This window comes from Gorilla gorilla, chromosome 1, assembly GCF_029281585.2.
Source record: "Gorilla gorilla gorilla isolate KB3781 chromosome 1, NHGRI_mGorGor1-v2.1_pri, whole genome shotgun sequence".
NCBI lineage: Eukaryota > Metazoa > Chordata > Mammalia > Primates > Hominidae > Gorilla > Gorilla gorilla.
In genome coordinates this window covers 146,348,069-146,362,364 of record NC_073224.2, presented here as the reverse complement: position 1 = coordinate 146,362,364, position 14,296 = coordinate 146,348,069, and the positions used below count along the sequence as shown (strand labels likewise).

At 44.0% G+C, this 14,296-nt stretch overlaps 1 protein-coding gene across 1 annotated transcript in view; it reads right to left on the bottom strand.

Moving 5' to 3' along the window:
* Positions 1-1,135: 1,135 nt before the first annotated feature.
* The window catches only part of BCAR3 (BCAR3 adaptor protein, NSP family member), a 119,449-nt gene continuing 106,288 nt past the window's right edge, over positions 1,136-14,296 (bottom strand). The window contains exons 9-12 of the mRNA XM_063696895.1: positions 11,151-11,322; positions 7,140-7,251; positions 6,679-6,891; positions 1,136-1,764 (exon numbers count right to left, since the gene is read on the bottom strand). Coding sequence (XP_063552965.1) covers positions 1,586-1,764; positions 6,679-6,891; positions 7,140-7,251; positions 11,151-11,322 — 676 coding nt within the window. The 3' untranslated portion in view covers positions 1,136-1,585. The remainder of the gene's footprint in view (positions 1,765-6,678; positions 6,892-7,139; positions 7,252-11,150; positions 11,323-14,296) is intronic.

Here is a 14,296-nt window from a genome sequence, read left to right as displayed (position 1 = left end):
TGGCAGGTGAATGTTTTCTATTCCATTAACAGGGACCCTTTAAGGATTCCTGCTTAATGGAGGCATTTTAAGTTCCCCCAAGACAGACACTCATTCACTGAGCTGACGTTACTCTTTGCCTCTAGGTCTGCCCCGGCTCTTAAGTTCTCATGAGGAGTTGATTCAAATGTGCTGTACCTTTTTCAGGTGCGGCGGGGAGAGAAGTTTGTTCCTTGGGGATTTCTATCAAGGTTGATCATACACTAAAAGGTATGTTTATTAAAATGTATTCAGGATTTAGTTATGGTGAGAGGGCTAAGAACATCTGAACCACCATATTGCCAGAAGTAGAAATGTGCTTTGGTTTTTTTCAACAAAAAATAACAACGTGGCACCTTTTAAAAAATGGGGCACATTTTTAAAAACCATCATAGGGTGATAGTTAAGTTACAGTGTAACTTCTGTAACCAATAAATCATATTTTTTAAAGGCTATTTAACATCATGAAGAAATTTTCACAGCCGGTTTAAGATGAATATAAAAGTTGGTATGGTCCTAATATTATTTAAAATAGAAGAAGGAAAAAGAGATTATTAAAAGTTTGACAGTTGATGGCAGAGTGACAGAATACGTTAAAGTCTTATATTCCAAATTTTGTACAATAGGGAAAGTTGAGAGGGATATTGCTAAACTAGAAAGAAACTAGAAAGTATCCCCTTTGCAAAATGAGAAACCTAGAAAGCCAACCTAGGAAACTCGTTGTACTTATCAGCTAGAGGAAAAGGTAAAACAGTTGATTACTCTGAAATATGTGAAGAGATGATGTTATGTTCATCATACTGGGTGTCCAGTTTGTTTGTACAGGGTGCTGTGCTGCACATGGAATTCAATGAGGTAAACTTGGCCTAACTCCAGCTGGTAGCAAGTACCATAGCTCGAGTTTGAACCCAGGTCCTCTGGAGCTGTTTCTACCTTGTGTCACTATCAATCACTCTGCCTTTTAATACAGGAATATTAAATTTTTCATACCACTTTCATTCATTTTGGTTTACTATCAGGATACGGTACCTAGGGAGGAGCATGCTTGAGGTAGCTAAGAGGTAGAGTTATTGTACCAAGATGAGTTGTTTAATATGAAAGAGACTGGATACAACTGTTTCACAAAAAGATGTATTTTCATTCATGAGTATTTACATTTTTCATATTTGTTTAAAGAATATCATATAACTGATACCTTCTGAAATGTTTCATGCTTTTAAACTCTTCTATTTACACTTATCTGACATGAAATTAAAACTAAAATGGTCAAATACCATGATAATAGAAAGCAACCAGCCAACATAGCTAGGTCTTCTCTTAAATTTGCTGATCAACATTAGCAGTAGTTACCTTAATAATAAATTATTCATTTTAAAATCAGTAGTAACTTTAGACAATTCATAAATAAGTATGCTCTGTGCAATTTACACGTTTAATATCCTGTGGATACTAAAAGCTTGTATATTGTCAGATTTGCACATTATTACTTTATCAAAAACAGTAAGCTTTCCCAAAGATGAAGCTGGGGAAACTTGAAAAGATATTCTAAAGGTTCTCTGGAGAGTTATCAAAGCTCTGCCTGCTTTACAGGAGGAGGTTCCAATTTACGCGAGAGGGCAGTTAAAATCTGGTTGAATTTCTCATATCTCTCTGTCTGATTGACTTGTGCACCTTTGCTGCCCCATAGCAATCGCATTTGAAATTCAGTCTTGCAGATTTCATTCATTTCTTCATCTGGTTGAAAACCTAATCAATCAAACAAAATAAACAAAAAATTACTTTAGTTCTGACTAAGATGTGTTAAAAATAGACTGAAAGCACCGGGCGCGGTGGCTTACGCCTGTAATCCCAGCACTTTGGGAGGCCGAGGTGGGTGGATCACAAGATCAGGAGATCGAGACCATCCTGGCTAACACGGTGAAATCCCATCTCTACTAAAAAAATACAAAAAATTAGCTAGGCGTGGTGGCGAGCGCCTGTAGTCCCAGCTACTCGGGAGGCTGAGGCAGGAGAATGGCGTGAACCCGGGAGGTGGAGCTTGCAGTGAGCGAGACTGCGCCACTGCACTGCAGCCTGGGCGACGAGCGAGACTCCGTCTCAAAAAAAAAAAAAAAAAATAGACTGAAAGCTTGCTTAAAGTAGAATCAAAATGAACATCTTCTCTCTCTCAGAACTTTAAAAAATGTCCCCAAAGAAAAATATAGGATCTATTCTATATAAGGGAGAGCAGAGCCCCACCCTGCAGAACCTGAGCACCTTCAGAGAAGAAATAACAGGTAAACTCATTAAAAAACAATAGAGTGAAATTGGTTTGTACAAACCACTGTGGGAAGTAGTGCTGTGGGAAGGAGGGTTCATTGTACCTAGGAGTTCGTTACTTGTTTTTACCAACTTTACTGATGTATAGTTTACATGTCATATGATTCACCTGTTTTTGGCTATGGAGTTTGATTTATGATGGTAAGTTTGTACATAAACCATCACCACCAGTCTTAGAACACTTCCATCACCTTAGTACCTCTTTGCAGTCAATTTCTGTTCCTACTGCAGACCTCAGTCAACCACTGATCTGCTTTCTGTTGCTACTGTTTTGCCTTTTCTAGAAATATGGGATAAATGGAATCATCCACTACGAACTTTTTAATGTGTGACTTCTTTCATTTAGCATGATGTTTTTGAGATTATTCCATATGTTGCATGCTAATCATTCTTACTGATGAATATTCAGTTTTATGGACATGCCATTGTTTGTTTATCCATTCACCAATTGATGACATTTGGATTGTTTCTGGCTGCTATGAGTAAGTGGTTGTGAACATTTGTGTACAAATCTTGTGTGGACATGTGTTTTCATTTCTCTAGGAAAGGAATTATTGGGTCATACGATCAGTATATGTTTACTTTTAAAGAAACTATTAAACTCTATTCCAAAATGGCTGTATCATTTTATATTCACACCAGCAACATATGAAGACTCCAGTTTTTCCACATGCTGCCAACCCTTAGTTTTATCATTTTTTATTTTTATTTTTTTGAGAAGGAGTCTCGCTGTGTTGCCCAGGCTGGAGTGCAGTGGCACGATCCTGGCTCACCACAACCTCTACCTCTCGGGTTCAAGCAATTCTCCTGCCTCAGCCTCCCAAGTAGCTGGGACTACAGGTGTGTGCTACCACGCCTGGCTAATTTTTTGTATTTTCAGTAGAGACGGGGTTTTGCCATGTTGGCCAGGCTGGTCTCGAACTTTTGACCTCAGGTGATCCACCCACCTCGGCCTCCCAAAGTGCTGGGATTACAGACATTAGCCACCGTGCCTGGCCTATCATTCTTTTTAATTGTAGCCATTCTAGATAGTGTGGTGGTATCTCATTGTGGTTGGTTTAAATTTACATTTCCCTAATGATGAATGCTTTGAGCATCTTTTCATGTAGTTGTCATTTGTATGCCTTCTCTGATGTAGTGTCTATTCAAATTTTTGTCTATTTAAATTTTATCTTCTCACTGAGTTGTAAGAGTTCTTTGTATAGCCTAGATATAAGTCCTTTATCAGATATATGTGTACTCAATGTTTTCTGCTGTGGTTCATGCTTTTTGTGTCCTAAGAATTTCTTTCTTTTTTTTTTTTTTTTGAGATGGAGTTTTTTTGAGATGGAGTTTTGCTTTTATTGCCCAGGCTGAAGTGCAATGGTGCAACCTCTGCCTCCTGGGTTCAAGCAATTCTCCTGCCTCAGCCTCCCGAGTAGCTGGGATTACAGGCATGCGCCACCACGCCCGGCTAATTTTGTATTTTTAGTAGAGACAGGGTTTCTCTGTGTTGGTCAGGCTGGTCCTGAACTCCCGACCTCAGGTGATCCGCCTGCCTCAGCCTCCCAAAATGCTGGGATTACAGGCGTGAGCCACCGTGCCCGGCCAAGAAGTCTTTACTTAGCTTAAGGGCACAAAGAATTTCTCCTATCTTTTCTTACAGAAGGTTAAACTTTAGGTCTTACATTTTGGGTCTATGATCCATTTTGAATTATTGTGTATGGTATGAGGTAAGGATCGAGATTCACTTTTTTGCATATGGATATCCAATAGCAGATACCATTTGCAGGATTATACTTTATCCAGTGAATTATTTTGGCACCTTTGTTGAAAATCAACTGTCAGCCATATGTGTGGGCCTATTTCTTAACTCTATTCCATCTAAGAGAGGATGTGGTCTGCTTAAGGCCAAAGATGTTCAGGCAACTCTTTTAAAGAGAGAGAAGCCTCTAGCCAAAGAGTCATGTGGTTCTCATCCTTTATTATTGCTGGGATAGTTTGTTCTGTCATTAAATATACCTGCCATCTAGATCACAGGATCTTGGTTGTAGAAAGGACAACAGGAATATTTTCTTCCTGATGATGCCAGAATATCCTTGGTGGATAACCAACCAAAGGCCAGATGGTGACTTTTTTTCAAAGGCCAGATGGTGACTTTTTTTTTTTTTTTGAGACCAGGCTGGAGTGCAGTGGCACAATCTCGGCTCACTGAAATTAAGAATCAAGGAGAATCGCTTGATACTCCTGCTTCAGCCTCTCAAGTATTCCCTCTCAAAATTCCCCAGCTAATTTTTGTATTTTTAACAGAGACGGGGTTTTGCCATGTTGGCCAGGCTGGCCTCTAAGTCCTGACCTCAGGTGATCTGCCTACCTCAGCCTCCCAAAGTGCTGGGAATACAGGCATGAGCCACCACGCCCGGCCCCCAGATGGTGACTTCTATTCATTCAGTTAACATGCTTTGAGCCCCTTCCCATTCACGTGGTCTGGTCTATGCTGGTGAGCAGATCTCTGCCTTTCCTGGGTTCACTGTCACTTACAGCAATGGGTACTTGCTATGAAATCTATATTAGGATCGACTGAAAAATTCCATCAGTGACCTTTAAAGTGATTTAAAGCTGTAGAGCAGCTTATGGCACACTTTTCTCAAAACCCACCCTGATGTATTGGCTTATGCAACATCCATGGTAATGTATTCATTGGCTTTGTCTAAGTAGGCACTCTGATACTTGTTGACTTGTGTGCTTTTATTGTTTGAGTAACATACAGCCAATCCTGGAGAACTTTTTGAGGAAGAAAATGAAACAGGTATGCGGTGCTTATACCCACAGCAGATGGTGCAAACGACTAAGTCCCACATTCTGGTTCTGAGGCAGCTCCCTTTTAGAATTAAATAAATGGAGTCTCCTGCCCCCACATAGTTCTTAACTTTGTGAATCAAACTGTGAGCCCTTGAAGAATTTAAAAAATTATATAGTAATGGAAAATAGTCATCCTTGATGACTGCCTTGGCAAAGCCCTCCTTCCTGAATGGTCTTTCTGCCAGCAAACCTTCAGCCCTCCAGCCTTCCTCCACACAGACACCAAAGTAATTTACTTTAAAACAGAAATCTGACCATGTGACACCCTCCCATGATTAAACCCTTCACTGGCTCTTCTTCAGCCACGGTCCTATGTGGAAGGGCTTCCCAGCTGCACCTCCCTCTGTAGCCTAGTTGGCCATTCCTTAGGTCATACTTTGCACAAATCTAAACCCAAGTACTTGTGGATCCCAGTTTTCCCCAAGGTCTCTCAGCGCCTTTGCTTGGGTTGTGCCATCTGAGTGGAATTCCCAGCCCTGCTTGCTGGTAACTACTTTTGTCCTTTAACAATCAATGCAGTGTTTTCTGGGAAGCTGTCACCAGGTGATTCCTCTTTCCTAGCATCTCTGACCAAATCAGTCCCTTCCCCTAAGTGCTCCCACAGTATACACTGCATTTATCGCTGCATGCTGAGATACCTGCTTAAATTCCTCAGGACATCCAGTTAGCACGGTGCTGTGCGCATGCCACGTGTGATAAATGCCGGCCGTGCTGACTGAGGAGGCTGCTTTCTGTCACCATAGCACTTGTAAGAAAGATCCGTTTACGCAACACTGCCCCACACTTTCCAGGATGTGTCTGATGCTAAGAGCAGGGGAGCTCACTTCCCAGTGTGACTGGGAAGGAACAGGAATGCAGATAAATGAGGTCTGGATAAAACTCCACCTCCTCATCTTGGCACATCACCTTTTCTAATCTCACCTATTAGAGGTACTATTAATAAGTGGTAGGCAAGTTGGCCAATTCTTGTTCTGTTGCCCAGCGCCCAGGCTGGAGTGCAGTGGTGCGATCTCAGCCCACTGCAACCTCCGCCTCCCGGGTTCAAGTGATTCTCCTGCCTCAGCCTCCTGAGTAGCTGGGATCACAGGCACGCACCATCACGCCCAGCTAATTTTTGTATTTCTAGTAGAGACAGGGTTTCATCATGTTGGCCAAGCTGGTCTTGAACTCCTGACTTCAAGTGATCTACCTGCCTCAGCCTCCCAGAGTGCTGGGATTACAGGCTTGAACCACCACGCCCGGCCCCAGTTCTTTCTTGACCCCTTCTCTCTGTTTATTCTATACCATTGAACAACAGAACACACAAGAAGAAAGGAGAAACGGCACTTCAGTCATTCTGGAATTAAGAGGAAGTAATAACTAGCCATATAGGAAATGGAATTCCATTCTTTAATCCTTCCTCTTTGGTCTTTTTCTAAGTGAAGTCAGCCATGCTCTTCCATTCCTTCATTTCAATTACTATACAGTGTTAGAGAACAGCTCACAAAAACCATCTCTTACCTGCCAGGATCCTCTCAGCATTCATCCGGTAGCTGTCTGCAGCCTCGGCCATGAATCGCGCTGTTGCCAAATGGTTCAGCATGATTTCACAGCTCTGGTCGTTTTTTTCCCACATGTCGGTTCCTTCAAAAGTGACAGCCTGGCGCTCCATTAAGGTCACAAGTGGCATCAGCAGTGGGACTGATACATTGTTTGGGGGAACACATGTGGACTCTGAAGAATAAGGAGTAGAGTTTTCCATATCACATGTTTTCCAAAGTTAAGCACAGAATGAGGTGACTCATAGCCCTTGTCTTGTTACAGCAACTGCAGCCTTCTACAAGCAACTCTGTCATCTGATAAAAGCCCTGATGAGCCATCCACAGTGCTGCAGATAACTCAGGGCCTCATAACATGCCCTGTGTACTTGTACTCCACTCCCCAGCGGGGTAGCCCCATGCTTGCTCTGCCCACGTGCTCACCTCTGCCTTCATGCAGGAGTTTGCTGAAGGGCTTCAGCTGTTTCTCATAGAGAATGGCAGTTTGGGTGTACTGGTGCCGCAGAGCAGTCCACGTCTTTTCTAACCTTGTGATCTGGAAGAAAGGTGGTGTTTTGGAAAAGGTTCTTTTTAAAATTACCTTTTTGTGGCTGGGCGTGGTAGCTTACGCCTGTAATGCCAGCACTTCGGGAGGCTGAGGCGGGTGGATCACTTGACGTCAGGAGTTCAAGACCAGTCTGGCCAATATGGTGAAACCCTGTCTCTACTCAAATACAAAAATTAGCCAGGCGTGGTGGCGTGTGCCTGTAATCCCAGCTACTTGGGAGGTTGAGGCAGGAGAATTGCTTGAACCTGGGAGGCGGAGGTTGCAATGAGCCAAGATCATGCCACTGCACTCCAGCCTGGTTGACAGAGTGAGACCCTGTCTCAAAAACAAAAATAAATAAATAAAATAAAATTACCCTTTTGCTTAAATTTTGGAACAGGTGATAGATACACATGGTGAAAATGTCAAAGTGGCTGAAAGCAGGGTAGAAAGAAAAAGTAATCCCCCATCCGCCCCATCTGCATTGCTGTTAGCGCATCCCAGAGATGGCAACTCTTCAACTGCCTGTGCGTGTGTGTTTCACATACAGCCTGGCCTGCTGGCCAGTCCACTGTCAAAATTCAAGGCAGTATTGGATGAGAGGAAATAAACATGATGCAAAGTAAAACACCTGAATAAAAAATTACACTCTTGTTATAATAGAAATCAGCATTATCATGAAAATACGGCAGAACGGATAAGTTGCTTATTTTAAATACTGATCCTAGAAAATTCCAGTGTACCTGAAGAATTTTGAAAGCTTTTGAAATAAAACTGGAATTGACCTCCCCAAAATTCCTGTCTATACGCACACCCCTTTTAAAAATAAATACATGCATATTATATACTACATAAACCACACCCATTCCTTGCCTCAAAAGCATTCAGTATAAGTACATATAGAACAGCCTTATTTTGTTAAATTTCTGCATAATAGTCCACTGTATGGATAGCTATAGTTTAACTCGTCTCTTAAAGAGTTTTATGACTTTTCTTCTTTGAGATGGGGTCTCACTCTGTTGCCCAGGCTGGGGTGCAGTGGTGTGATCACAGCTCACTGTAGCCTCAACCTCCCAGGCTCAGTGATCTTCCCACCTCAGCCTCCTGAGTAGCTGGGACAACAAACATGAGACACCAGGCCTGCTACTCATTTCTTTTCTTCTGCAGGTAACTCAGGGCCTCAGTTTTCTTTTGGAACAATTTGGTCAGCAGCAGCATACACCACTGACTCTGACTGTCCTAAGATAAATGGTCCCCAACTCATACCCTAAAACCGGCAAGGCTATGTTAAGTTTTCTACATGAAACAAGGAAGGGCACTAGTATTTGGGGAATAAGAGCCAACTCTGAGTCAAATATTTGAAGAATTTCATTTAATCTTCACAATGCCCTTTAAGACAGGTATTTTGGCTTTGTTTTACAGATGAGAAAATAAGAGATTGGGTAACTGCCCAAGGCTTCCCAGCTGGTATGTGGTAGAGCTGAGATTCATTTACTTGGCCTTGAAGAGCTCCTGTATCCAAAAGGAAGGTGAGTAGGCTCAGCACCAGCAGATGTGCTGTGAAGAAAAGGCTGTGGCCGCCTTCCTCCTGCTGCCCACCATGCTGCCCTTCCTTCTGTAGACCCCTGCTCCCTACCCACTCCCTGAGGCATTGCCTTTCTGAAAGAAGCCTCTGGGTCTGGGCTAGGCCCATCTCCTGGACGTATTCTCTTGATACTAGAAGCTGAGAAGAGAAGGTGGCACATGTGGCTATAGTGTAAGGCCTGGGTTGGATGGTGACACGCAAAGTAATGTGACTCTCCTTTTGGGCTTTCCCTGGGTATGCCACTTCCTCCTAGGCCACTGAATGCTCTGGAGGACTGTGTCCTGTCACTGCTGATGTGCTCCAGAAGGGAAAGGCTGACACTGTTAGAAGGCAGGGAGCCGCCTACAAAGCATGGTAATGTGGTTGGGGACAAGTCCCTAACTGCTGAGTTTGATGTCATGGATGGCAACCATGTGATCCCACGAAACATCTCCTTTACCAGTCTCAGGGGAAGCTCTGGGCTGGAAGGCTTTACCCACAGCCTGGCCTGTTGGCTCTGCTGTCAAAATTCTAGGCAGTTTTAGGTGACAGGAAATAAACATAATGCACATTAAAATACCTGAATGAAAAAATGATAACCCCTGTTATAGTAGAAATCAGTATATCATGAAAATCTGGCAGAACTTATGGGCTGCTTATTTCAAATACCAATCCTACAAAATACCAGTCTACCTGAAGAATTTTGAAAGCTTCTGAAATATAATTAGAATTGACCCCCCACAAATTCCCGATGAAGGCACTAAGTTTTCAACCTTTTATTTTTAAGGTGACCTTGCTTTAATGCAAGTAAATTCTATTCCTGCCATGATCTGACTTGCAGGACATGTGACTGTGGCTGTTTTTCAGTGGCAATGATGGAATTTCAGTGAGTACCTGGCAGGATTTCAGAGCTAACCTGTGGCTATGAAACAGCCAAGCCGAGTGACCAGCGGTTTTGGTGTTACTAGAAAGTTTTGCTGGCCGGACTGTAAACTCATACTCAAGTCCTCCAAGCATCCAGGGCTTGGGAGAACAGAAGTGGGAGTGCTGATCCTCAGCAATAAAGATGGCAGCCTGACTTTCCTCTATGAGGCCTGCTTGACTTCAGATACAGATATTCAGGTTTGACACTCATCCTAAAAAATCCCTGGCACAGCAGATAAATTCAAATTTCAGTTTGAATTTATCAAATTCAACTGATAAATTCAACAGATTTATCAATTCAACAGATAAATTCAAATTCAAATTACCAGTTTCAGAAACGGTAATTAGGGAGTTCTATGGCAGATGGACCAGGAATCCGAACTTTTTAATAGGACGGTCTGTTTTAGGTGACCTGAGATAAACTATTCTAAGGATTCTCTGATAGAAGCTCTGCAAATGTCTCATTTCCCAGTGATTATCCTAGACTGCCCACACCTGGTGACCCAGATGGAGGCAGTCTCCTTCTTATACAACATACTTTAGCCAGATGTCTCATCCTAATTGATTCTCCATGAATCACTACTGTTCATGAGGATGACACTTGCTACTGTACATCAAAGAGAAAGCATGGACTGTCAGCAAATATTTACTGCCTTAGAAAATAGACCCCAGAGGCTGGACGTGGTGCTTCACGCCTGTAATCCCAGCACTTTGGGAGGCCGAGGTGGGCAGATCACCTGAGGTCAGGAGTTCGAGATCAGCCTGGCCAACATGGCAAAACCCCGTCTCTACTAAAAATACAAAAATTAGCCAGGTGTGGTGGCCCACGCCTGTTATCCCAGCTACTCAGGAGGCTGAGGCAGGAGAATCGCTTGAACCCAGGAGACAGAGGTTGCAATGAGCCAAGATCACACCATTGTACTGCAGCCTGGACAACAGAGCGAGACTTCGTTTAAAAAAAAAAAAAAATAGACCCCAGTCCAGGTACAGTGGCTCATGCCTGTAATTCCAGCACTTCGGGAGGCCGAGGCGGGCAGATCATGTGAAGTCAGGAGTTCGAGGCCAACCTGGTGAAACCCTGTCCCTACTAAAAATACAAAAATTAGCTGGGTGTGGTGGTGCATGCCTATAGTCCCAGCTACTTGAGGCTGAGGCATGAGAATCACTTAAGCCTGGGAGGTGGAGGTTGCAGTGAGCTGAGATCGTGCCACTGCTAGCCTAGGTGGCAGAGTGAGATTCTGTCTCAAAAAAGAAAAAAACAGTAGACCTCAAATACTTAGGACACTGTCCCCTAAATGAAGCAGCTTTCACTAAGATTCAATTTACTTTTGAGATTGACTAAAATAGTCTGATTTGCCAAACATGGCATGCAGATCTCTTTACAGAACATTAAGAACACATAAAGTAATTGGAAATTTACCTGTGGCATTTCCAGGGCTTTCATGAGAGCTGAGAAGGAATAGAGGTCCCCCATGGAATCCTTCAGTTCCACCGCCACCTGGATGATCTTACTCAGAGTGGCCGCTCGGTCCTCCAAAGTGCCCGTGCATCCCAGAATGTCCACTGCAATGCCGATGGCCATTGTGTTGTGTCTGAAAGCCAGGAGATCAGCGGTCAGGTTCAGGGCCAATGGGACTAGGAGAAAACTAAACCAAATCAGCCCAAGAGCAGGGCTGTTTTTGTGCCATTTGCTCCTTTGGCTCTAAAATGTGCCGGCAGCACAGTTTAGACGGCCAATCTCAACAGAGAGAACGCCCCTTAGCAGACTGACTGTGGAGGGCCAAAGTAGGCCACAGAGGGTGCACTTTCAGTCAGAAAGCAAGATGTCCCCGGACAAGGCCACATTCAACCCTGGACGTGGGGGCACAAAGAGGGAGCTCCTGGGGCAAAGGTGCTCAGAAGTGCATGTGGCTCCTAGTACCCTGTACCATGAGAGGTCCATGGAGACAGCAGGTCCCCCAACACGCCTGAGAATCTCTCCTCGGGGAAGCCCAGGGCCACCTCCACTGAGCCCCCTGGATTTGGGGATGGAAGGGACAGTAAAATGTGAGGACATGCTTGATCCAGGACAATAACATGGCCATCAGAACAAAGGCAGGAAAGAGGAGGTAAGAATGGTGTTCTCCAGCCCCACTCCAGAGGCCAGGAAATGAATGGGGAGGAGGATAAAGATTGAATAGTTGATGGGCTGGAATGTGCCTGTAAGGCCAGACCCTAATAAAATCAAAATCTAATTTTCCCCAACAAACCTCCCTTTTCTCATCCTAAACTACATGGGTCAACCTCAGAGACCCAAAACAGGAAGCAGGGTGATCTTTTCTCCACATGACAACAGGATTAATATGAATGGGGTCAGTCTGCGGCAGAAAGCATAGACTGTGACCCCCTTTCCTTCCCACTGTAAATCAGGACCCAGGAGTTAACTGCTTTAGACCAGAATTGCCTCAATTTCTTCCAGGCTGTGGTACAAGTGCTGGAGGCGAAGCCCCAGTTTATAGCTATAGTTACTAAAATACAGCATGCATTTGAACTCCAGGGCCACTCTGTCCTGAACGTTCGGAGCTTACGATGTTACTCCACGCTGTGCTCTCTGTGCCCAGGTGTGTTGGTCAGTCTCTTGCTTTCCTTGAGCAAAGGGCAGCAGGGATTCATTGAGTGCTTAGCATCACTCATTTCTCTAATGTTTGTTAAATAGGTAATGAGCTCTGCCTCCAAGTGTGTTTGCATATATATGCATGTATGGGGCTCACTTGCAGTGTAAGCTTGGGCTGGTACCTAACTGCTCCACTCCTCAGGTTCTTCATCTGTAAAATGGGAGCAAGGGTTGTGAGAAAGAGAGACTGTGTATGGGTGTGAAAATAATTAAAGTGAGCCAGGTCTCAGGCCTATAATCCCAGCACTTTGGGAGGCTGAGGCAGGCACAATGCTTGAGTCCAGGAGCTCGAGACCAGCCTGGGCAACATGGGCGAAACCCCATCTCTACTAAAAATACAAAAATTAGCCAGGCATGGTGGCACATGCCTGTAGTCCCAGCTACTCGAGTGGCTGAGGAATGAGAATCGCTTGAACCCAGGAGGCAGAGGTTGTAGTGAGCAGATTGCGCCACTGCACTCCAGCCTGGGTAACTAGAGAGACTATCTCAAAACAAAAAGAATAATAATAATAATTAAAGTGCCTGGCACTGGCGGGCACCTAATAAATAGCAGTTGTTACTAGAGTTGTCTCTGTACATGTCTCTCCCTGTGTATCTTGGTCCATTTTCCCTCTTTGTCTCCATCTCTTTCCTCTTTTCTCCATTTATCTCCTCCTGATTTGTCTTTCTCAATTAATGGATCCAAACATAGACCTAAAGTATATTTTTATTATTATTATTATTATTTTTTTTTTTTTTTGAGACAGGGTTTTGCTCTGTTGCCCAGGCTGGAGTGCAGTGGTGTGATCACGGCTCACTGCAGCCTTGACCTCCCTGGCTCAAAGGATCCTCCTGCCTCAGCCTCCCATGTAGCTGGGACCACAGGCATATGCCACCATGCCCAGCTAATTTTCGTGTTTTTTGTAGAAACAGGGTTTTGCCATGTTGCCCAGCTGGTCTCGAATTCCTGGGCTCAAGTGATCCACCTGCCTTGGCCTCCCAAAGTGCTGGGATTACAGGCATGAGCCACCACGCCCAGCTGTTATCTGATACATTTTTGGAAGAGTTTTCTTATCCATTTGCAAAATGTTAACATTGACAGAACATTTTAGTTGTTGCTTTTAACTATAAACTCACTTCCCATGCTGCATTCAATTGATTCTTTATTCAGTGTTTTCTCTCCCTATGTTTTAATGGCCCTCTAGTGTTGTATAAATGGTTAACTGAATGGTTATATCCATTCACTCAACCAATATTTGCCTGAAACCTCCTGGATACACCGACTATGGGAAAAACAACTCAGGCTGGCAAATCTGCAGCAAAAGCTCCTGTGGTTGGCAAGAGGAGGCACTCAGATGTCACATGAAGGACACTTCCAGAGCAGTATGCCTGGAATGGGTGAGGTGGTAAATTAAAAATAAAGGGTGGTTTTGTATTTGATTCTCAAATGCAAGAAGGTGATATCATGTGACACATCAGGACCTCTATAACCTTGGCCTTTATTTAATAAACACATTGTAATTAATAAAACTACTCCCCAGGCTCTAAAAAGAAGATCCCACAGGTCACAAGAAACAAGCTAAGGAGCAAGACCCCAGCCAAGAGGCAGTCAGGAGAAAAGAGAAATGAAGTGGAAAGTCAGAAAACAGCCAAGAGAGAAGCCCCAAACCTGTCACCCTCAGCCTGTCCCAGCACACTGAATGATACTAAGAAAATAGGGCTCAGATTCATGAGGCCTGGAACCTGCGGCGTTTCAGGCTGAAATGTCTCATGGGAGAAACGGCAAAGTGTGGTGGCACAGCTCACCTCTGCTGATAGAACGAAGCTAGTGGAGCCGGGAGGTCAGGCCCCTGGGGCAGGAGGGAAAAGGGACACCCGGAGAGAGGCTGGAACCTAGAAAAGTCTCATCAGGAAGAGCAGGGAAATTCAGAAGC